Source organism: Pomacea canaliculata, linkage group LG7, assembly GCF_003073045.1.
Source record: "Pomacea canaliculata isolate SZHN2017 linkage group LG7, ASM307304v1, whole genome shotgun sequence".
NCBI classification, from domain to species: domain Eukaryota; kingdom Metazoa; phylum Mollusca; class Gastropoda; order Architaenioglossa; family Ampullariidae; genus Pomacea; species Pomacea canaliculata.
In genome coordinates, this window is record NC_037596.1 from 18,359,813 (window position 1) to 18,383,692 (window position 23,880).

The following is a 23,880-nucleotide window of genomic DNA, read 5'->3' on the forward strand; positions in this document are numbered from 1 at the left end:
TTTCTTTAAAAAGTGCGTCTTTGTTGTTTTGAAATTGTTGTATTTCATCATCATTCGGTCTGTTAGTGGTAGGGATGACAAACTCGTCCTCGGAGTCTTGCTTCAGTATTTCAGTAAAGATTCGATGTCTGTCGATAAGACTATCCACATTTCCGAAGATGTCGGTCAGTATACCAGGACTCATCATGAAATACTGAAGAACAACAAAAGTCGAAGTTAACCGAAGTGTGTATTGATGTTGTTATTTTAAGAAACATTAGAATGTATTAAATGACATTTTGAAAGACCACGATTAAAGTTCATTCAAAGATACATTTTAGAGACAAATACATGTCCCTGACTGACAAATAACAATATTTCTATTTAATGCTAAACTACGACTTGAAAAGTCCAGTAAAACAGTTAAACTTTCAAATGTCAAGCGTGCACGTGCTAATGTTTCATGAGTTCATCAACGCCGTTCAGATTTTATTTTGCAAACTGGTATATGAAATGTAGAAACATGACATATACACTTCAGATGTACAAATTCAGCGACAGGTATAGGTCTTTACATATATATGTATGTTAATCACAGCTCATGAATACTAAATATTAAAGATCACTGAGGTTTATTAAGACAGAAATATAATTTTTACCAAGTGCTCAAGGGAATTTTCTAGCATCAACATTTGAACTGTACACAGGACACTAGCAGGTGTAAGTCTGTCCTTCCAGGGTGTATACATGAAGGTAGTCACACACAATTCTGCACATTGGTCCGGTCCATATCTTCGGTTTTAACTGCTTTGTCAGCTCACATAGCCATATACGTATCCCTTTATTCTTAATACCCAGAATGAAAAAAAAAATTTTTTTTGAAATTAAAAATATTTTCAAGAAGAGTATTTTGACAATAAAATAATAACTATAAACATTGTGGGTGCTAAACGTGTTATTATCATTGGCATGTGTTTTATTATACGGTATTTATACTAAGAGACAAAAAATATATTATGAGACCAAAAAAAAAAGTATTTTATATGCGAAAAGGTAGATGCTGGCAGGACAAAGGGTGGATGTCTACTGCATGTGTTCGCTTTTTGAGTGGACAATACAATCATAAACATCAGATCACGTGGGTGAGGAGATCACACACATACACACCAGCAAACACACCCACACACCTGCGTGAGCTCTCTCTCTCTCTCACATGTTCACTTTTTTCCTCAGCAAAGTATCGTGTGAAAATGAGGTAATGTGTTATTTTTTCGTTTAGCCATCCTCTCGGCACACAGTAAAAATGGTTATAAAACATTTTTTTATATATTAAACATGTATAAATCCTTGTTTTTGACTGAAAATAAGCAAAGGTATCGTTCTTTAAGACTTCATTTCAACCCATCAAGATATTTTGAATTGATATACAAAATTCGATAACTTTTTGTGATAATTTTTGCGATGTAACTTTTTAAAAATGAGAAATGGAATTGTAAGAAATATGTCATACAATGGTTTCAAAAAAGATCTCAAAATAAAATGCACCACCACCAATCAAAAAAAAAAAAAAACAAACAAAAAAAACAAACAAAAAAAAAACAAAAAAAAAAAACAACAACAACAAAAGGGAAAACTCCTTGACTCGACATAGTCATTTCACAGAGTAAGTTGCCAACAATGTTATCAACATTCTTCTATCGGCAACATCAAAGGCAAACACTCCAGAATGTGCACTTTTAAATATCTTTCAAACTTTGTGAAAATGTCGTAAACAAACACACGTGTTGAAAGCCAGGAAAACATCCAAACTACATAAAACACGGGAGCTGAAAGACAGGGTCAGAGGTCAAAAAGATGTACAAACAGCTATGCAAGTGAAATCACTGTTTCGAGGTGTGCTACATAGACATGACGACTGGTGCAAAGCAGACAAAGGCAAAGTTCTCCACTTTCATCTTAACATGATTATGATGGACGAAAAAAAACCCCAACTAATAAAAGGATGAAGATAAAAGGAATGAAATAATTCATTGATATAAATCTGCATCATGATTTTTTTTTTTTTTTTTTTTTTTTTTAGGGGTCGGGTGGATAACAGTCTCTTCTTTCCAAATGATTGGACTATTGAAGAAGTCAAAGAAATGTAGGGACGGCCTCGCAGTTTAAAAGCTTGTTACAGGAGGGACTCAGCAAGCAAAAGCAGAGAAAAATGCCGACGGCCAGCGAAGCTACCTGACGAGCTACCGTTACCTCAGGTAAGGAAGGTCCCGCCAGAATTGAGGAAAGTGCAAATAGGTCAAATTATCCTGCACTTCACAGGTGTTAACAACAGGTGAGGGAGGAAAGGGGTAAGAGTTAGAGAGGAGGACATATGCGGATTATTTACAGGTAACGACTACTCACTCTCATTGGTAGCATTCCTCCATTAAAATAGGACACAAGACAGTTAAACTGAAGAGAGCATTTTTTTTTCAAAGTGTAGTTAGGACTGGATCCTATTGGTTATTATAGTCTGATTGTAAATATACTCTTTTATCGCCTGTACACTGTGTCTGTAACGACACGGGACATTTATAAATATTGGCTTTCAGCATCTACCCCGGTACCTCCTTAACTTCCACAACCCCTTAACTTGTTTCATATATGTGGATATATATATATATCTACTCTCATTTTAGGTTCGATTAAAATGTGTTAGCCGTGCACTGAGTTTCAGTCTGACGACCTGAAAGACATCGAATATTGACGAATCATCAAAGTTTTCTTTGGCTAAGAAAAGTCTCGTAGTTATCGCTATCCAGCTGAAATATTTTGTGGCTTTCAAAAATGAACTTGTAAGTGTTGTGCAAATAATGTCATGATGACCAGCCTGACCAATATTTAAACCGATCAGGTCACGCACAGTCGATCTCAGTGCTCGGCAGACAAGGTCCAACAGTTACAAGACAGACCATTGTTAAGAGACAATTACTCTTTCTATAGGCGTCGGTCTCACAATGTCCAACTGCAAAGAATATTTCCAGCCTGCACTACATTGGAAGGCACCCTGTTCTGACTTGTCATGACAAACAGGTTTTAATTGATGTGTTGCCACAAGCTTAGCTAAAGGACACATGCGAGACCTACCCACATCAGGACCACTAAGAAGCTTGCAGAGCTGACGGAACAAATGGCATGTACACATTATTTATGTCTGTGCCAGTGTTTTTGGTTCACAAAGTACTAGACTTTATTTCTCTTTCTGGTTCACAAAATCACAAACAAGAAGTAAGTAGAGCATCAGACGATTTGGTACAAAATTTCAAACATACAAACACACACACACGCACGCACGAACGCTTAGATATAATATATACACAATCGTGCACAGTGTTTAACAAAATCCACGATCCAAAAACTACCCTGTTCTGTCTGTTGCTTGCATTCCAATATTTACTGTTTATGTCGAGCACAGTCTGTTAGTTCAGCAACTGCAGCCATTTACAACAGTCAACTCAGCCATTATATTTGTCACTGTCCATCCATCGCAGTTATTTTGTGCACTTTCACACTTCACGCCTTATTCAAGACAACAATAACACATTCATTACTTACACCTAGTCTGTTCACCTATAAAACTCGCTCTCGCTCGGTTCATGACATTCTGTATGGCACTCAAGACATTTACACACGCGTTGGTATCTCCTCGATAGTGACAAGCTCTGGCAGCATGGAGCTCTCTTTGCGGTCAAAGGTCGGCAGCTCTTCCCCGTACTCGCTGATCGCCTGCTCCGGTTGTTTCTGCTTCGCGCATGGCAAGTACAAGGCCAGGTGACACAAGGCTCCCACAACCAGCAAGGCTCCTCCCAGGTAGAAGGAAGCATCGTAGGAGGATGTTAGGTCGTACACAAACCCTGCAAATAAGTCAACAGGTGACACACAATAAATGCAAGCAATCGAGGAAATATAGTCAATAAATCAAAAAAATCATGTGCACAGCAATTTTTTCTTCTGCTTAATGCAAGGAAGCCATGTTGTGTCGCTTCTTTTTAGCAATACATTATCAGTGCCTCGTTTTAATGTGTGATTTGACTAAACTTACCTGCCAACGGCGGACCCGCCATAGCTGCCCCACCACGGAACATGGTCATCAATCCAAATCCGTTGGTCAGTTTCTCCAGACCCATTAAATCGCAGATCAAGATGGACGATAGGGAAATGAAGGCCGCTTTAATGGGGGAAAAAAGAAAGGAGAAGAAAGTTGAATAAAACTAGTAATGACAGAATCATTAAGTCCAAACCCTTGAAGTAGTCCTCATTTTCCCGAGCTCAGTAAACATGGTTTTCTAGTATGAACAACATGCTTATTCCCACAGGAAGACTGGAACCCTGGGGCTTGCCATCTGACAATTCTCGAGAATCCACTCCTGAACTAAAGACAATTTTCTGAATTGGAAGAGTGCAGTAGCAAGTAAATGACTACAAATAAAATTTATGTATCACTTGATTCAGACTTTTGCTCAAATTGCAACATGGTCTTAACATAGCCTTACAGCTGTCTTTGTACGATGGTGCCAAACTGTCCCAGAGGTACGCACAGTGAGGCCAAACTTACCCACAGTGAGGCCGAAGAAACAGCAGACAGCACACAGGGCCTCATAGGTGGTACAGAAGGGGAAGATGGCGGTGGACACGCCGCACAAAAAGATGGAGACGTAGGTGATGACGAGGCTGTTAATTTTCCTCATGTCCGCCAACCATCCAGTCACTACTCTGCCTACTGTGTTGGTGATGCCTGCACACAGACAAATCACTTTCTGTCAATTTTTAAATTTTTAATAAGGCTGTCTCTACACAAAAAATGCTTATTTTGTAAATAAGTTCCAAACTCAAATTGTGGAGACCTATCATAAAAAGTAATACTGCGTTGACACAAAGTACACAGAGGGCTTTACTGTTGTCATGGTTGGCTGGCGATGCTAGAAATCTCCTACTGACCTATAACGGAGATGAGGAAAGCTGCCTTCCCCTTGTCGATGCCATGGCTAACGGCGAAATCGACGACGTAGACGAAAGGAACGTAGAAGCCGAGGAAAGTCATGATGTTGCCGATGCAGATGAGCAGGAACCCGAAGTCCTTCAACAGCGAGAAGTCCATCATCTCCTGCAGTGTGTCCTTGCAGCTTTGCGGCACACACAGGTAGCGCCAGGCCTGAAACACATTCAGCCAAGCAGAACTGAACAGGACATGGTTGCACGTGCATTACACAAACACAGAAAGGTATACTGTTTCTTCTTGTCAGCACCTAGGGGTCAATGTTTCAGATTGCATTGTTGCAAGGGAAGCCACTCAGCAATAAATTACATCCCCTTGAACACTGTTAACGGGTGTTGCAGAAACTCACCCGGCACTCTCCTTTGAAGTACGCCGCCTCGCCGGGGATGGTGGTAATGCTGGTGATGTAGCTTTTCATGTCTGGTTGCGACTGGTACTGGGGTATGTTGAGGACACTGCCACTGTAGAAAATGTCCTTCCTGTACAGGGGGCGCGCCAGGTCTTTCTTGGACACACTCAGCGAGTGGAGGACCAGATCCGGGTTGTGGGCGCCGGGGAGGTGGTGCGAGGATGAGATGCTTTTCTGCCTCCACAGAGCTCGTTCGCTTCCGATGTTGACTATTGTCGTCTTGCTCTCTGCGACCTGGAGATCAGATCCACAGAGACACCTAACAGTGAGATCATGCGAGACCTGACAATGAAATCAGGTATGAGATCCCCAAGATACGAAGAAAAGAACTCGAACAAAGACCTGAAGATGAAATCATGTACTAGAAGACTTAATGATGAGATTTTAAAGACAACAGTACCTGAAGTTTGTCTTCACACACACAAACAGGTAAATTGTCATGCATCATGTGCCAGTCTTGCAGACTATAGCAACTACTTCTACGAATGACCCTCACCTTGATGAGGGGCACAACCTCCTGCACATGGTGTTGGATGATGGACGGAATGCTGCCGTTGTTGAAGCCCTTTATCTGCCCAGGTACAATGTTGCTTACCTGTAAATAATAAAGAAAATATGTGTTCTGTCTATAATAAATAGTTCTTGCACGTGATTCCTATGATTTACTTAAAAATCAATTTATACTGTAATACAATAAATAATAAATCTTTGATTTTGTTCGACTCCGGAGTCTCGCCTGCGGTTGGTTTCAGACGAAATGGCCCGCGAGTCGGAATTTCCACATCACTGCTCTAAAAAGCATTTTGTGTACCCGATTATAATGAGAATATCCAGTGCACAGTGAGCCACCCTTACCCCTGAATCACTCTTTCTGTGAACGTCTCCATTCAACTGCGACATGGGTCGAGTGGCGCCCTCTGGCTCCGGGCTGTCCGGCGGGGTAGTTGGCGGGGTGTAGAAATCAGACCTCTCCGTGTTTGTTCCATCACCGACGATCATCGACTCCGCGTCGACGAACAGGTCGTCCCCGGTGTTGGAGGTCACTTCGTCGGCGCTGATCCTCGTCAGCTCTGTCTCCTCTTGTCCACGTGACGACGTCAGAGCCACCTCTTTGGAGGCTTTGACGAGGTTGCTGCCCTCGATCTCGCTCTCGCTGGCCTTCTCAGGACTCTCGTCTGGCGTGAGCGATGTCTCGGCCTCTGTCTCGGCGATGCCGTCGTGCACGACGATGCGGGGCACGCTGTCCATGGGGCTGCCCATGTAGCTGGTCAGGTCGCCTCGGTCCGAGAAGGAGAGCTTGTGGATGCGCGAGTCACGCGCCGCCGAGTCCTTGCGCAGCTGTTGCTTCATGAAGCAGATACTCGGCAGTGAGCCCAGCTCAGAGTCGTCCTCCTGTAGTCGCCTCTCTCGCTGCAGCTTGGCCGCCATCAAGCGCTCTAGGATACTGTTGGTGTCGCGGCCTGAGAACATGCCGCTGGTCTCCGAAACAGTCCTGCCATACAATATAAGGTATACAGTCTTATTTTTTTTTTGTTTGGGCAGTTGTTCGCTTTCTAACTCTTGACAAAAATAATTGGCCTATTAGAAAATTCAGAAACTGTTTGACAAATATAATGGTCCTACCACAAAAGTCAACAAATATTGTAATGTTAGTTGTTGTCGAACGTCTATGAAACGATGTTAGCAAAAAGCGCTGCAAGCAAATTGTCTTGAAATTTTTGGAAACCATTTATAGCAAAGAAAATAAATACATTATTAATAACAACTTTACAAACAACTGAGTGGTATGTTCTTTTCTCCACGACACTATGGATGTCACAGGGGGACACAAAACTTAGCGATGTCATGCTACCAAGAAGCCTGTTCTGTACCTGTTTCTGTTGCCCTTGGCTTGTTCTTTGATGCGGTCCAGCAGGTTCTTTGCTCTCGGTCTGCGCACGCGCTTGGTGGGTTCAAGAGGTCGCATCAGCGCTCCGCACACGCAGCCTTGCAGTGTGATACCGGCGATGATGATCAGCGCGCTCTTCCAGTCTAGTTCCTAACACACACAGATAGAAAAATATGTGTACATACAGAAACAGCACACACATGTTGCGAGGAAAGAAGAAAAATAAGTATTGACCAGCTGTAGTTAAACGGTCAGTAACATAAGGTTGGATATTTGTGTGGTTGGACATTTTGGCATTGCTGTGCTGTGGTCAGTAATTCTTACCGAGAGAAGAAAGTCCGACAAAGGAGCGAAGATGAAAGCCCCGATACCTGACCCGCAAACAGCAAGACCAGTCGCCAAAGCTCTTTTCTTCTCAAAGTAATAGCCGACACTTACAATTGAAGGGAGATAAAGCATTCCAAGTCCAAAGCCTGTAAAAAAATTAATAAAGAAACGAAATCATGATGTACATGCTTTGTATCTGCAAACCACATTTTCACTAAACAGTTCATTTAAAGCTATTTCCCAAATATTCCAATAGAACTTTTAATAATATTTTAAGATTTGAAGTTTGTAATGTTTTAATTAGATAAGTAAGTATTTAGGTTTCCACTGAATTTGATTGTTAAAAGTAATAAACAAAGGACTGCATATGTTGCTGTAAAATTACAATATTTGATGTTGAAACAAATGCTGAATTTTCTCTCTTTTTTGTTTGTTTGTTTTTACGCATGAGTGACCTAGTCTTGAAGTCTTGGGGTACATAAGCTGTGATTACATTTCTAGTACAAGGTACCCAATCTTTAAACAGCAACTCTCAGCTCCAGACCTTAATACTTTCGTTCGGACTTTTATCTTAATTTCAAATAATATTTTATTCGGATAATATTACAACAGACATCGAACTGCCACAAACATTCATGAAGGTAGTCCAAGACAGTAATCCTGGCCTCTAGTGATACCGGTCAACCAAAGTACAGTCCTTACCTGCAATGAGGCCGTAGGTCAACATCAGGATTTCCAACGATGGCGCAAAGATGCTGAGGATGAAGCCGACGGCAGCGATGATGGAACCGACGATGGCGACGGCGCGACAACCGAACTTGTTGGTGAGGGCACTGACCAGTGGGCCTGGGCGACACAAGATACCCAAAGTATCTTACAGCCTTATTCTGTTAGCTTCTCAGGCTCTCAGTAATGCATGCAATGCTCTCTCTTTCTCACGCATACGCGCGCATATACGTATTCCACGCACTTAAGGAAACATCAGGAAAATTTGTAGAATTAGTGCCCAGAAAGACAAACATTTGCACTCGCAAAGAGGTGCAGGCCACATAAAGGTACTTTGTAGACAACTGACAGAGACGACAAGATACACATGACACACAGGTATGTCACCTACCGGCAATGAGGTATGTGCCGCACAGCAAGGATCCCACGAACGACACCTTGCCCTTGGGCTCCTGAAAGTACTCGGTGAACTGCGACAGGAACACCCCAAAAGAGTACCCGATGCCATCCACGATGAGATTGTTGACGAGGGATACTGCGACGATGACCCAGCCCCAGCCCCCGTCGGGCGGTGTCGGGATGTAGTTCTCGAAGCTGTCAATGCTGTCGTCGGAATCTTCAGAGTCACGCCGCTGCTTCTCTGTGGTCACTGCCATCAGTGTTGTGGGTGTGGGTGAGGCTGGTTTGGACAATGACAGGTTCTCGGGGTCTGCCTGAAGAGCTGTTTGACAGGGGCTTCCTGTCGGAGTAACTGTCTTGTTATTGTTCGAATTCTTTTCCTCGGGAGGCATTGTGAGGAGAATTCCCAGAATTCAAATCTCTCTCCACAAGCCTCGTTCTGTTTCCTCGAACTCTCACTTTCGCAGTAAATCCTTTTATGACATCTTTCACCCCCTGTTAGCGATACTGTTTAATTTAGTCTTTCTGTTTGATTGTCTTGCATGTAGTCACCTCGACTTCTGCCCATGGAGTGAAGGTCTGGCTGGAGAAATCCCAGGAGGATGAATATTTACTGTCTTACAGTGGTCCCCATACAACTTTCAGAGACACTCTGCTTCCACACCATCGGCCACATCTCTTTTTCTGTCGTCGAACACATCAACTGAAAACACACACACAAAAAAAATCTCTAAAACTGAACAAAATAATAGATTTTTGGGGGAGGAGAAATCAGACCCCAGAATTACTCTTCTTTAAATGCCCCCTTACAGAAAAAGAATCCTCTCTGGGGAGGTGCTACTGACAGAGCAACAGTTATAACTGCAGCGGATTGAAGTCAACAACTGTTACAGGGGAGTTGTGGGGAGTAAGTACAGCCCACAGACTGGCATTGAACCCGGGTCAAAGTGAGCAACAAACCACTGAAGCCAGTGCACAAAGTTCGCCGGTGATGTGTGATTGTTGCTTGAATTTCCGAGCTAAAGGTCGGGACACTCCTCTCAATTGTCCACGTGACATCGCATTTTACTCCCTCTTCTGTCTTCCAATCAAAAACCTCACCGATTTAGGATCCAGAGTTTAGTTTTTACTAGAGTTCAAACCTGCCAGGAAATTGTGTTTATCTTTTTTATTCCTGATGACATTTTCGGAAAGCTTTGATACCTATTCACATAAACGCGTTCATAAAGAATAGATTTCTGTGTAGGTGAACACAGTTCCTCCACCCAGTAGATATTACTTTCCTTCAACAAACCCTTAACCCTTTTGTTGTTGCTCGCTCACTCCCAGTAGCTTGCCAGACTCGTTGTCTGTGGGTCTCGACAATAGCTTTTCTCTCCTCGTTACATATTTATGGCTTCCCCACTAAGCACTCACTGCGAAGCAAGATGTGGGCCATTTGTACAGCAAGTTATTCTCTCGGGACCGAGGCTAACTGTTACAGTTTAATCCTCGTTCTGTTCTGTGTGAAATACAAGGGGGAGGCGATAGCCCGGCGGTTGGCAGTTGGAGTAGTGCACATACACCTGTTTGATACCCTTGTAGCACAGTGTACTCCTGACTGGATACCTGACCCTGTCTTGGGCAAATAAAGGCAAAAAACAGTGAGATAGTCACAACCCTCTCACACACAAATAGTCCCGAGAAAATGTAATCTCTGAAACCTCACTCTCCACCGACAGAAAGGTTAAAAGTCATTGCCTTAGGTTTTAGCTTTATATAAGCAACCACCATCCAAGCAATAATTAATTTCATTCTACCATGTAATTAAAACTTCTAAAACAGAATTAGTCCGACAGTATCGTTGTTAGGTTAACTGAAGGCGGACCCATAGCACTTAGTAGCAGTCGTAAGGGGTGGACACCCCAGCTCCCTTGACTACTCTTCGTGTGCCCCGAGGTTTGAGATGTGCTGACTGATGTCCACACGATGTTAAGAAGAGATGGTTGTAGATGACGAGACAGAAGTGGCAGAAGAGACGAATTCTTGGAAATGTCTAGGTCAGGAGTCTGTCACATTTGCATGCTTTACAGACCAAAAAGCTATCATCGAACAGGTATGTGTGACAAATATGTGACCTTTGTAAACTATTTTGTCAAACACAGTCAAACATTTAACTAAATTTGTCTGCCATCACCACAGCATCATCTGCCCGATCGTCGTACCCTTGATTACTTACTCAAAGAACGCTCGTGACGATAACATTAAACCTTTCTATCGTTCGATATTTGAAAAATGTTTGTTCGGTTAGCAAGGCACACTATTTATTCCCTTTAAACCCAAAATAGCCGTCTTTGCACTTCTTCATGTTAGAATTAAAATAGAAACATACAATAACACAAAACACTCGCCTATTACAACAACCGACTTTATTGGGATACTATCAAACCCCCCCAACAATCTTCTGTCAGTCATGAAGACCCTCCCAGAAAAAGAATTATGCACAAACACTCCTTGGCAACTCTAAATGTCTGACCCATTCACCTTTCTTCTCCTTCATGCTCCCCATGTTCCCCCTCTCCACCTCTCACCGACCTTGCGATCCTTTAATCGTATTCAGCCTCTTCACCACCCGAGCAGCCAGCTGAACTACCCAGGTCGACATGGTGCAAGTGAAACTAATAAAAGGAAATTGGACAAAGGAGCTAAGTACATAGAGAGAAAAATATTAATGTTGTCTCACGTCCTGTGGCATGGAGAGCAGTTACTACCACCCCAGGTGCTGCTGTGCATAACCCACGATCATTAAATACAAACTTTCCATTGTCTTCTCCACTCAACAGAGACGACCCGCATGTAAAAGGTCAGAGAGTTCAGCAATGACCTCTGGAAGAAAACTGTATAGGAGATAGGACAATAATATGACAAGAATTAAATTTCTAAGTAGTTCTGGGTAGTACTTAAAGAACGGACAGTTCTAAACTGTACTTCAATGAGACTCGGTTCTAAGTTGTACTCGAGGGACACCCAGCTTTTCGGTAGCTGCTTCCCTGGAGAAGGCATTTTATAAAGACAATAAAACGAAGACATGCGCATTGAGAGCGGAAACTGTTCATGCAAAATGCATTACAAGTGTTAATTCTCTATGCACATATAGCCAAGTATAATGAATATATATACTGTTAAACAGTCAATGGTGATTGAGGATTCCGAAATTTTCGACCTCTGACCTCTTAAAAAGTATGCATGCTTCCCGTGAACTTTGCCCCTAGTGAGTCAAGAGGACAGCGCACATACACAAACTACGCAGCCGAAGGAATGTGATATCTCAGTGACAAGTTGACCAGAACATTGTCAATCTTGAAAAAAAATCCTGGGAAAAAAATTATCGCAATACCAGATGCGCTAACAACGGAGCAATGACAGGTACCCGCCACAAATATCTAAAACTGTGTTTACCATGTCAAAACAACTTTTCACTTGTGGTACAGGGCTAAGAGCCCAGTGTCTACACAACGAAATTACAACTTACTACACTCAGAATGATAATAATTTTAAATGAAACCTTTTACACAAGAGCTCAGTAACTCATTTATCGACGAAATAATTCACTTAGGGATCACAAAACAGGATAAAGTAATACCCCGGGATTAGAAAATAATGAAATAAAAGTTGGTTTAGACTACTTCTCGATTACCAGGCTTCTGTTTGGAGTGATTTCATCTTCATCCAGCCACACCGGAATTTGTTATCATCTGTCTGAATGTCGTTCTCAAAAGTGTGTGAACAGTATACTATAGAATTAAGAATAGTAATAACCGACACAAAACCCGTTAAATTCAATTAGAGAATCGAGGTCAGCTAGTTCACGCCCCTCGCGGTCAAAGGGCGATTTTCAGGTGCTGACGCCCTCGATGACCCTTGTTCTCTCCTCGATTTTGGGGGGGTCACACTAAAGGACCTCTCAGACTGTGCGATGTTTGGTCGAGACAGATCCGGTATTAAGAATTCATTGTTCATTTGTCGATATACAAGTATGACATGTACTTACCATATACTGAAGATGTTCCGATTTCTCTTTCTTCTTCCACTTTACCGCTTGCCTTCCTGCCTTACTCAGTCAGTCATCTGTATCACATGTATTTTTAGCTATTATAAAATGCTACTATGTGTTGACCAACAAGCCAATTCTTGTTGTTGCTGTTTCCTTCCCTAGAGGTTGTTTCCTCTTGCTAAATACCATCAAGGAAATCCTTACTCGGAGGTAGGAAATTTTCTTGTCTCTCTATCTCTCAAAAGCACACACGCACACTTCTTTCCTTAAACATTTTGTCCTCTTGCTAACTTGTATTCAAGAAATCCTTACTCGGAGGTAGGCACATTTTGTTTCTCTTTCTCTCCCTCTCACCTCTCTCCCCGCCATTCTCTCTCTCGCTCTCTTTGTTTCATTATAGCTGCCACTGACTCGCTCTGACAGGCCGATCCCCCGTGAACCTCCCTAAATGTCGCCCTGACATGCATATCGACCTGAGAGAAAGTAAAAGGTAAATTTTCATCTTTTCTTCATTACGGGAAGTTTCGAGCCCTTTGTCAAGTCCGCGCGCAGTTTTTACAAACGCCCCCTACTTCCTGTCTACAAGAGACGATGAGTCAAACCCTTTCTGTTCTACCTTTCACATAAGGTCGTCTCAAACAGGTGCCTTCCCTCTCCTTCACAGATGGCACAGAAGTTTCACAGTGGTTTGGTTTGCACCTCAAAAGACATTTTTTAATGTTTCTTAACACCTCCTGTAAAATTACTTGAGCTGCTTTTTCTCATAGGTAGCCAGTTGTCAGTTTTCCCCTGAATCTCAGGACAGGGAATTTAACAAAGAAATAAGATTAAAGTAGCATAGTCATAGTTTCTCTCTATTATGCTAGCACTAATTTTGAGCGAGGGAGTGATTTAAAGTTCAAAGGTCACTCATATACGCGAGATGAAAACGTTTCTCTGCAAACCATACCTGACGGGTTATAGCCCTCGACAGCTTGTGGTTCTTGATATTCACTGCTAATCTCCATCACACCCCTAACCTCATCTTTCCTGCTTATGATTGGTCTTCTCCACCTCTACTTTTCTCTTTCCCTGTGAATTTTTAATCATGTCTCTCTCCTTGACATATCTCTATCTAAATCTGTGTATCCCTCTCCCTCTCTCATCGACCGAGTGGCTGGCATTAAACCACAGCCGACACAGGCAACATGTCAGGTAATATATTAATATGAAAGTGCATTTCTAAGATGCCACTTCTCGGGTGCTTATCCCGCTAGTGCCGGCACTCGAGCAGGCAATAACATTAGCTACACAGGGCCACTACCGAGGGCCATCGAGTTTACTGCCACCATCGCCATCATTATTTATGTTTCATTGTTCCTCCCACATTCTGGCCTGGGGAAGAGTGTGGTGACACCGAGACTGTCAGACCAAAGAGAATGAACGATAAGCCTGGAGGTGGCATATATAGTCATATATAGTGGCATATATGATTAAAAGATCATTGAGATCGGGGTGGGGTGTGGTGGGGTGGGTCATGCAATTCAAATATACACACAGAGAAGAGGGCCAGCCAGCCAGACAGATGGAATAGCAACACAGGTAGACAGTCGGGTGTGGAGAGAGGGATGGATAGATGGGTACAGAGAGAAGCAGACAGGTAGCACATACGGGTAGAAAGCGCCAATACTTGTGGCTCAGCAGATTCAGTGTCATGACGTGGAAAAAAGCTATTTATAGGACAAAGGCGGAAGACGACAGCAACATCACCACAGCAGCGCATGTGGTCGATGAGAGATGTCAAGGTAGACAAGCATTTCCAATCGATATGCAAGCAAGAGACAGCTTAGTCATCACATCGAGACCAAATCCTCATGCAAACTGCCAGCAATGTTTTCTTCTCTTCGTCCATTCTCAGATTCTTCTACTCCATCCCCCACATCCACCCGCCTTCCCATACAAACAGTAATGGCCAAGTATATATGCACAGATAATGCTCATCTCTGTTATCATATATTGCGATGTAATAATAATTTAAGGAAAACCGTCTAGCCAGTATCAAAAAGCAACCTGGACAAACTAAAACTCAAAAATAATTCCGAATCCTAATTAATCCCATTGGACCTGCTTATCCTCGAACATTGAAAAGATTCTTATTCCGATGCAGGGCCCTGACAGACCCCGGGGACTATTGTGAACAGTTACAGTCGTTATTTACTGATGCCACCACAGCTGTTCTTCGCCCTAAAGACTGAAAATAACCTCTGATACAGCAGTGCCACCTCTCACAGCCTGCTCAATACCGGGTAACCTGTCTGGAAGTAAAACATCGACCCTTGCTACACAAGGTCAGAGAGCAACGATCTATCCTAAATAAACTGAGAAAGAAATTATTTTTCATGATGGATCGCCGTGTGAATCTAGCGGAAGTGAATCACGGACTGAGGTCAGAGGTGAGAGGACGAAAACAGCTCCTGAAATAGCTTTATCGTCTGCTAAACAACCATTCCCCCACCCCTCCACACACACACTACCCCACCCACCCTTGAACACCCGACTTCGCGCCTAATCTGCACAGTTCACCTGGTGTTGAAGCTAGTCGGAGGAGGTATAAAGGTCTTCTGCCAATGCATGCTGTAAGTGATTTGGCCAGGGAGGGGTTGCAGGTCTGGCCAACGCATGGCAGTGTGCGATCGTTATGGCGAGGGCTTCACCTGCTTAATTCAGCGCGAGACCAGTCCTGCCAGGGGCAGCGACATGTGCCAATGTAATGTAATGCTCGCCACCTGCAACTGATACACGCCTTGATGCACACCAATGTAAGAAATCACAAAATAAATAAACAATATCTGATACCTATGGCAAAGTGTAACAATCCCCTGATTTCTCCCAGCACCTTACCTTCGCTCGCGAGGCGAGGAGAGCTTCACAAACACACACCTGACAGAACCAGTCAGTGAGTTGTGGACCACTGTTGACTGCACTGATAAATCACAGAAATTGTTTTGGTGACAGGTGTGTCCCGACCCGGTACAGAACCGACTAGTTTTCGTCTTTCTTTTCATTTCATGCAGACGTGTAAGAGAGTGGTTGTTTGCAAGTGAGATTACGGACTGGTTTGATGTAAACAAATCTGTGTATAATGGCGAATGTCGCAATACACTTTGCTGTATTGTCATGTTGCTTTAATATTGTAATAACATTGTTGTGGTATGAGTCAATGATGCAGGTTTTGTAGTTTTATAGTTAAATAAACACAGACACACAAGCACACGCATACACTGGGCATGAAAGTTCCGAAAAGGCAGGTAAACACACACACACACTGGCGGTGTGTCTAGGGGGTGAAAATAGGATTTTTTATACATAGTCAGCAACAAAGACAGAATCATGCCAGCCCTGTAAACAGCTTGTCCGAAACGAGATTTGAACCCATGGTAACCAATCATTGCTGTGTTTGTCACAGGTGCTAACCGTTGCGCCACCGGACGTCATCCGAGCGCGCGCACACACACACATACAAAACTAAACAGGTGGTATTCTGTTGGGCAGGTAGACAGAGGGAGAAATGATAGGCAAGAAAGAAACAGTGGTATCCCAGAAGGCAAGGTGCAAGGTATTACGCCTGTGACCCGTACACCAGTCACGTGCACTATGATGTCACAACGCGCGTGCCTCCCTGATAACCTGATAGCGCTATCGGGCCTGGAGAGGCGAGCAACACCTGGCCAGGTGTGTACAACCAGCCTCACCGGTCGGCAGCGAGCATCTTCCTTTAATATGAGAGTAACTCACTCTCGTGTGACTGCTTGCTGTCATGGACCAACAACATCGTCTAACGAGGAAACCCGCGTGTCGTTCACACCGGAAAGAACGAGAATGAGTAGAGGAAGAGAAAGACAAGTAATGATACTCAAAAGAACTATTTGCAGCTTTACCTCAGGCAAACCCAACCCCACCAAGCAACCAAAGCTTTGTTAAGTAACTAATAATAATAATACGCAAAGACAACTTTTGCTGAACTCTAGTTCTAATTAAAAATCCAAAGGTTAACATACGATTATATGCCAGAGCTTTCAAAAGACAAGATCGGACGTGTACAGGTGGATTGGTGTGTCTGCCAAGACCAATGCTTAGACTCCGATGTTAGTCTCGGCGAGCCTAACAAGAAATGTGACTAAACCGGAAGCTTTCAACAAGCATGCCTCATTTTAGTTGTTAATATGAAATGTGAATAAACCGGAAGCTTTGTCATCTAATACCTCGTTTTAGTAGTTAACTGGAAAAAGTGTCTACCTGCAGTCCATGGATACGAACTCGTGCCTAAGACTATCATACGGTTGCTTATCTATGAAATATCTATAAAAGGAGCTAAAATTTTCGACACAAAAAATTAAATACACTGAACTAGCAGTCAAATACACCTTAAATGAAGCTGGAAAGCCAAACTGCACAGAAAGTTCTTTATCCAGAGCACACGTACACCAGTGTCTTACACAGCGAGCACGTTGTTGTTAAGTCGACAGACGTAGCACGTGGTACAGAACTATTACGTCATAGCTCGAGCGGACAGAAACGTTCGACAAGTACGAACAAGCATAATATTAGAGAAACATCTCAACTTTTGTAAATATCTGATACTATAATTGTTTATGACTCTTAGAGCTTACCTTAACTTTTCAACTCACTTTATATTTCCAGAGGTGGACTACTGGTGCTCTCCAGTGCCTGTGACGAACAAATCCCCGAAGTGACCCGGAAACGAGTCCAAATGACCGCGCAGCTAATCAGCCAATCATGTGCGATGTTTTAAACCAGCGAAATCCTAACATACGGGTCATGTTACGGCTACCCCCGTAGGGCGATTGGTCAATTATTACCGCATCTACCCGTATCCCACATTCTCGCCCCTCCTCCCATGCGGGGCCCTCAAAATTCCGAATGTGTTGCAGGCTGGGTAGTTACACAGTTCCACAGAACAACTGACGGGTTAGCTGCGGTTCCCGGCCAACGAGGCAGTTAAACTGCTGATGACAGGGCGTGCAGCAAGACAAAGGTCAAGACTGACACAGTCATCGCTTGCGACAAAGGGTCAAGGTGACACGTGGCCTGTGCGGAAACTTGCACGCGATTGTGAGGCGAGAAAGAAAGAAGGAAAAGTACTTTGCTTGCTTGCACTTGAACTAAACTGCACGAAGGTGTGTTTGTTCCCTCGACTGTATTTGCCTTACCGAGCAATGTTCGTGCTGCAGACAGCTGAGCTCTGTGGTGGTGATCACATGTTATTACTCATTTCTATACAGGTCGTGACCCTAGGACTGGCAGTTCAGTTCCCTGAACTTTTCAACCTTAACCCTTATAAAAAGGGACATGAATAATACAATAATCTTATATAACAATGCACTTTACTTTCCACATTTCAGAAGGATAGTACAAGCGGTGCGGAAACACATTTTCACCATCGAACAGTTCGATTTCCGCACTGCACAGAACATTTCCCCCACCACATAACTGGATTGAAAGGGTATCTGATTCCTCTGAATGCTAAAGCAGCGAAGGATGAGAAATGAACTCAGCCTCACATAAAACTGAACACAAGATTTAAAGTACCCCTGACTACCCATCGACCGAATGCTTTTACCAAATGTGATGCAGACATGGCCCAACCATTGTCATTGTCTACAAATGAGCTCATTAGCGAGTGCATTCCCTCCTTCAGCGTGGATGTCTAAAGTGTCCAACAAAGCTGACAGTTTTTTGTCTATCAGCTTGGGGGATGCATTAGTGGCTCACACCAACCATGTATGCGCGCGTGAAAACATTTGCTAATGACTACTCGTTAATATAATACAATTATATAATTATACAATTGGTTGGCACAAAAAGAAAGAAGCATGATAATAACATATGTTGAATGTGTCACAGGTCTTGAGGTTGAATCTCGTGATAAGATACTCAGTGGCATAGCAAACCGGAAGTAACCGAGTTCGATTTCCGTTAGGAAGTAGACTTAAGAAGGGTGGCAACGTGATGCTACTTCCGGAGTATGAGGATAAAGGCCGATTGTTCTTTCAAGTTTGTCCAGATTTAACGGACTTGTTACTAATCACCTTTCTAAAAATAGAATGTAATATAAAGGACTGGTTGCGGTGAATTTTTTTTTCTCGTGACTGTATAAAGCTGGATACAAGATATTATTTGGGAACTGCTGGAGGTTGCTGGACAAACCACTCGAGACGATGAAGTTATTCCAAGATAAAAATGCGTATATCATAGTGTTACAACGAAACTATTAACTGCTCAGAAAAAGATGACACATGAACTACTTGTGGGATTTATTGACCTCTTGAACCTATTGACCTGCTGAACTCATGTCCTGCATATACCTGATTGATCTCTCCGCCATGGCTTGCAGCAGACATATACCTCGGCGGGTTTCATATTCTGTTTCTATGCCTTTCAGACTTCTTGGTCACGTGGTATTTATGGTCTCTCTTTTTTGTGCATTCTCCGTATTGCGTGTGCTGTTTAAAAAAAAAAGGTAAAAGAAGAATGCACCTATAAATCCAAATGCGAGGTCTGGTATTTTCATGGACTGTTTCATTGCCTTGAAGCACAGCAATGAACAATGGAGTTGTCGCACCACGGGGTTACAAGGCAACAGCGACTGGGGCAGCTTGGGACACATTAATCGGGTACTTGCTATTTCGTGAGTGAAAATCTCTCTTTGTCTCTCCAGACTGTCAGAAATGTCATGAACATATCACTGCCTCATCAATCTGACATGCATGCAGCCTGTAAGCTGGTCTTCCTTGAGCTTAGGATCAACCACAGTCGACCCAGGCTGTCAGCTTCCGTTACAAAAGCTCACATCCGCTTTTTGTGTTGTCTTGGTTGGATTTCTGTAGTACTACACATTGACTTCCCTAGCCGACTACCGGACAAGCTTACTATAATGCTGATGTGGTCGACAAACGAAAATGAACCATGCTACATTGATTACAAAATTGCTATACTGGTACTGATGTTTTCACAGCCTCACCCCGACAAACCGATGCCTGACCACCCTAACCAGTCTCTTCAATCTTCTTCGTGTTGCCGAGTGCCATGGTGCAGACGGCAGAAATTTGGCAGACGATCCTTTGCCTTCTGACACCCACACTTCTCTACCCTGATTTCTTTGTGTTGTAACTATGCTCGACACCTTGAAGTCAAGTCTACAAAGCCACTTCTTTCAGAAATGCCTTTTATTATCTAGTGAACTTGTTCACTCAGCTCTCAGTTTCCATTTGCACACTTTTGCCAGGTTGTTGCCAGGTCCTTATGCTGATTTATTTCACTGCTGGTCGTAAGGTTTACTTGCATTTTATAGCATATTGAGCTCGGGTCCACACCAAGAACCGTACTCTTCAAAAAAATATTATTATTATCATTTATTGTAACAGAAAATAATACAGCATTTCACACACCGTGCATTGTATGGGTGTTAGTCTGGCAAATGTCAACACTTAAAGTTCAAGGATGCTGATGCCAGGAAGGAAATTTGCCTGGATGATATCTGGATGAAGAAAATTTGGATTGTTGCGGGCGAGCTTACAGGGTTGCTGACGACAAACAAATACAAATCTCTCGACCTGTCCCTTGCAGTTTCTCTCGTTCTCATTTGGTCTGTGCTTTCTCGTCTTCTCTTCTGTAAACAGTTCGATTTCCAGGACAATAAATCGCTTCTGTTCCGTCAAGATCACGGCCCAGAGAGGGCGTAAGCAGGTTTTGTTTCCTCTTCCGCACTGTAGATGCTACACATCCTATGAGGTACATGCAAGCAAATCGGTTTACACAATGTCAGGTTGTGAAAGTATCCGGAGAGAGACAAAGACAAAACGACAGGCTCCTTGGATGGTGAGGAACACTGAACTGATCCATCAACTACCTCCTTTCCAAAACCAAACCAATCAGCCAGTCGACAAATAATATTTTCACGATCACCTCCACACAATATTTAAACAATCGACTCCAAGTGGTCCGTCGTGCCTAAGCTTGGATTGAGCAGGGAAAGACCAAGATTTTACTCTTTCTTTTAACATCAGGTTACTCTTTACAGTTGTTACATACACAATTTTCTGATGGAGAATTAAAGTTTCCGGCAGACATCTGTCGTAGTCTTACATACCAACACGCCGTAAAGCGTTTCTCGTAAAACAAATGACAGTGAGAGTGCCCCGAATGTGATGCGTGGGGTCAGAGGTCAACGAATTGTGTCTTCAGTTTCGCTGCTGCTGCTGTTAGTTTGTGCGAGTGGATGCGTAGAGGTGTGTATATCCGTGTGTGTGACGGATCGTCTGTACACGTAACTGCGTAGAAGCTTGTACAAACAACTGTGAGGGCGAAAGGGCTCTGAAAGGTTCATTAGCGGAAAGGCTGACACGCACGAGTGATCAACAGAGGGGCGTCCACCTGACACACACCCACCCACTGCTTTTATCATCGCCCAGAGGGCGCCTGTCAGCTGCCACAGCAAGACAAAGAGGATACCACGCCACTTCAAGTACTTCCACAGGTCAGAGTTCATTGTTGTGTAATTCAAAAGGTGGATTTAAAAGGAACACGTAATACGGGTCTAGGAAGGCAAAGAAACAGAGAAGTGACGGAGAGAGGAAGAAGGAGAAATACAAAGAGATAGAAAAAAATCTTTCAGCTTACCCGCATCCTCCCCTGTGTCGCAGTGCGCCTCACAAGTGTAAATTAAAGTGTTTACTTGTTGTACTTGCTTTGTTTCTCATAAACCACTCCGGTAGAACCCATTCTCCATAAAAACAACGCATTTTCGAAAATCCATTTTTCGAGGCAACAGTGAAGCTCGCCCGCGAGCAGGAAACGGCCCTCGGTGAGCAAGGTGAAAGAGGACATACACTGTCATGAAGTGCGAAATAGCTGTTTTTCTCCTTTCCAACCCTTGCTTCGTGCCAAAGCCTGGCCATATGGGAACCGCTGCAAATTTCATTCAATACTCACAACTTCCCGCAGCACTGAAGTGTCATGCTCAGTGCATTTCTGAGAGCAAGAAAGCTAATGTAACACTGTGCATAATGCACTGGTAACGCGCTGTTTATATTTTGTTATTGGTAACCCGTTTGCTTGGGGGTGTACACCTTGATCAATAGCACCAGCCAGGTCCAAACAGGAACTAGACAAACAGCTGATTGTGTGACTTCCGTTTTGCTTATGTGGGCACTGGGCAAGCGAAAGGCAGCAAAGACCGGTATCAAAAATTATGAAAAGCAACGTACCATGGCAGATCCTCCCAACCGGCTCCACACTTGGCTGAGGGCGTTAAAACATTGCAGAGACTTGATGTCGAACGCCGGCTTGTTTTCCTTGCCGGGTATTAATAATGTGTCACATCACAAAGGCATTGAGATCAGCTGGTGTAGGATAAAAATAGCAGCGGTCTTTCGGCTTTTCCATTGTGGCCGTAAAGGAAACATGTCTTAGTTCCGAGAAAATTTAATTCATCGATTACTAGTAGTGGTTAATGTCTGGAAACTAACGACTGTGAAAGAAATTATTATTATGATAAAGATGTTAAGAGACTAATATTTTTCTCTTGTGTGGTAGAAGTACAAGTTTAGTTTTTGTGGAAACTGAGATTCCTTACAAGCCCGCTGTACGCGCGCGGCTGCCGGATCACGTGGGCCGTTCGTCAGCGAGGATCAATCGGCTCGTGGTTGTCGAGGTTGTGGGAGCCTCGCCGAGCCTACGAGTGTGAAACTGCGGTAAAGCGAGGAAAAGGACGCGAACCGTGTCCGACATTGCCGTGCTTACCTTTGACCCCTTGTAATAATCTGATCGATGCAAAAGACGATGTCAAGACTTGGACCCTGTTGTGATTCTTTCTCTCTGGACCTGCGTGTGTGTGTAGGTGATTTCTACGTGTGTGTGTGTGCCTACGCACGCTCGGGTTTGCGCATGTGTTTGTGGGTTAGAGAGGTCCAAGAGGTGGAGAAACATTGAGAAGAAAGTGTCGAGATCGAGAGAAAAAAACCCCCAAAAAACAAACAAACAAACAAACAAACAAACAACAAAAAAACAAAACCAACAAAAAACAAAACAAAGCAAACAAACACCAGGACTGTGCCATTTTTCCAGCAGCGGTTCTCACCAGTAGTAATGACCATAAGGCAGGTGTCTTACAGAAAGGAAACCGTTCTACCTGAGTCTAACGACTTCTACATTGTCCAGCGACCTTGACAGTGGGTCACGCTGTCCGAACACCTGATTACAGGCGATCTGTGATAAGCAAAGGTGCGCCACCCGTATAGGTGTAGGGGTAGAGAAAGGAATGGACATCAAGTAACGTTTGTTTAAAGCCTGCCAGGACGATTATTTTTATTTTTATTACTTTTTATTACTATGAAATAAAAAGCAATGTTTAAATCTCTGCAAATAGTCCCTGCATCTTCTTTAGGCTTAGAGTAGGCAATGATGATGATGATAATGATGATGATGATGATGATGATGATGATGATGATGATGATGATGATGATGATGATGATATTATTATCACGGAGAATGCGAAAGTCAACAATGCAACTTTATTATCTGAATGGAATAGTATCGGTAGATATGTAATCGTGTGTGGGGCAAATGAACAGCCGGACATTCCAGTGATTCCATGGGTATCTCAACCGGAAAACACAGAGAGGAAGAGGGAGAGAAGCACCGCCCCGAGATAAGCGAGTGTTCGAGAACTCACGCCCTTGCCACGGTAAGGTCACGGGGTTTCCTTCACCTCGCTTGTCTTTCAACAGTCAGCAGACCTGAATGCCAGGTCAACGGTCAGTGAGTCCGTTTTCAGAAGAGTGTGCAAGTCACGGCCCTGTACAGTGGGTAGTGTCAATTAGTGTGTGATCGTGTGGGCAGCGATGTGGGTGAGCTAGCGAGTGATTGTACGGGTGTGTGTGTGTGAGAGAGAGATAACTGTTCTCTCTATCGCCTCGCGTACAGAAAGTAAGGGAGGAAACTCTGCCAAGCAACCGTGTGAGCTGTACTCGACGAATAGCCTCCCTTTAGCGGCGGCAATCTCATCTCTCTCGAGAGAAAGTCCA

General features: G+C 43.4%; 1 protein-coding gene across 4 annotated transcripts; it reads right to left on the bottom strand.

Annotated features, from left to right (window-relative positions):
• Positions 1-216: 216 nt before the first annotated feature.
• Positions 217-22,219, bottom strand: LOC112569078 (monocarboxylate transporter 14-like). Of its 4 annotated transcripts, none has more exons than XM_025246741.1 (12): positions 22,063-22,219; positions 8,756-9,466; positions 8,341-8,484; positions 7,636-7,784; positions 7,295-7,461; positions 6,279-6,915; positions 5,920-6,018; positions 5,364-5,657; positions 4,957-5,170; positions 4,574-4,753; positions 4,061-4,186; positions 217-3,872 (listed from the first exon to the last, which is right to left on the bottom strand). In XM_025246741.1, exons 2-12 carry the CDS (start codon positions 9,153-9,155, stop codon positions 3,643-3,645), a joined length of 2,640 nt encoding a protein of 879 aa, XP_025102526.1. In that variant the 5' UTR covers positions 9,156-9,466; positions 22,063-22,219; the 3' UTR covers positions 217-3,642. The 4 variants fall into 4 exon arrangements, with proteins under 4 accessions (XP_025102526.1, XP_025102527.1, XP_025102528.1 ...); XM_025246742.1 differs by lacking the exon at positions 22,063-22,219 and adding an exon at positions 21,476-21,945; XM_025246743.1 differs by lacking the exon at positions 22,063-22,219 and adding an exon at positions 17,464-17,767.
• Between the last annotated feature and the right edge of the window lie 1,661 nt (positions 22,220-23,880).

What these genes read in the sequence shown, in the direction of transcription:
- LOC112569078 (XM_025246741.1), bottom strand. Translation starts at nt 9,155, where the DNA reads ATGCCTCCCGAGGAAAAGAATTCGAACAATAACAAGACAGTTACTCCG. An exon ending in GCCAAGGGCAACAGAAACAG is followed by an intron (nt 6,916 to 7,294) that starts GTACAGAACAGG and finishes ATTGTATGGCAG; the next exon opens with GACTGTTTCGGAGACCAGCG. An exon ending in ACTTCAAAGGAGAGTGCCGG is followed by an intron (nt 5,171 to 5,363) that starts GTGAGTTTCTGC and finishes AATGTGTTTCAG; the next exon opens with GCCTGGCGCTACCTGTGTGT.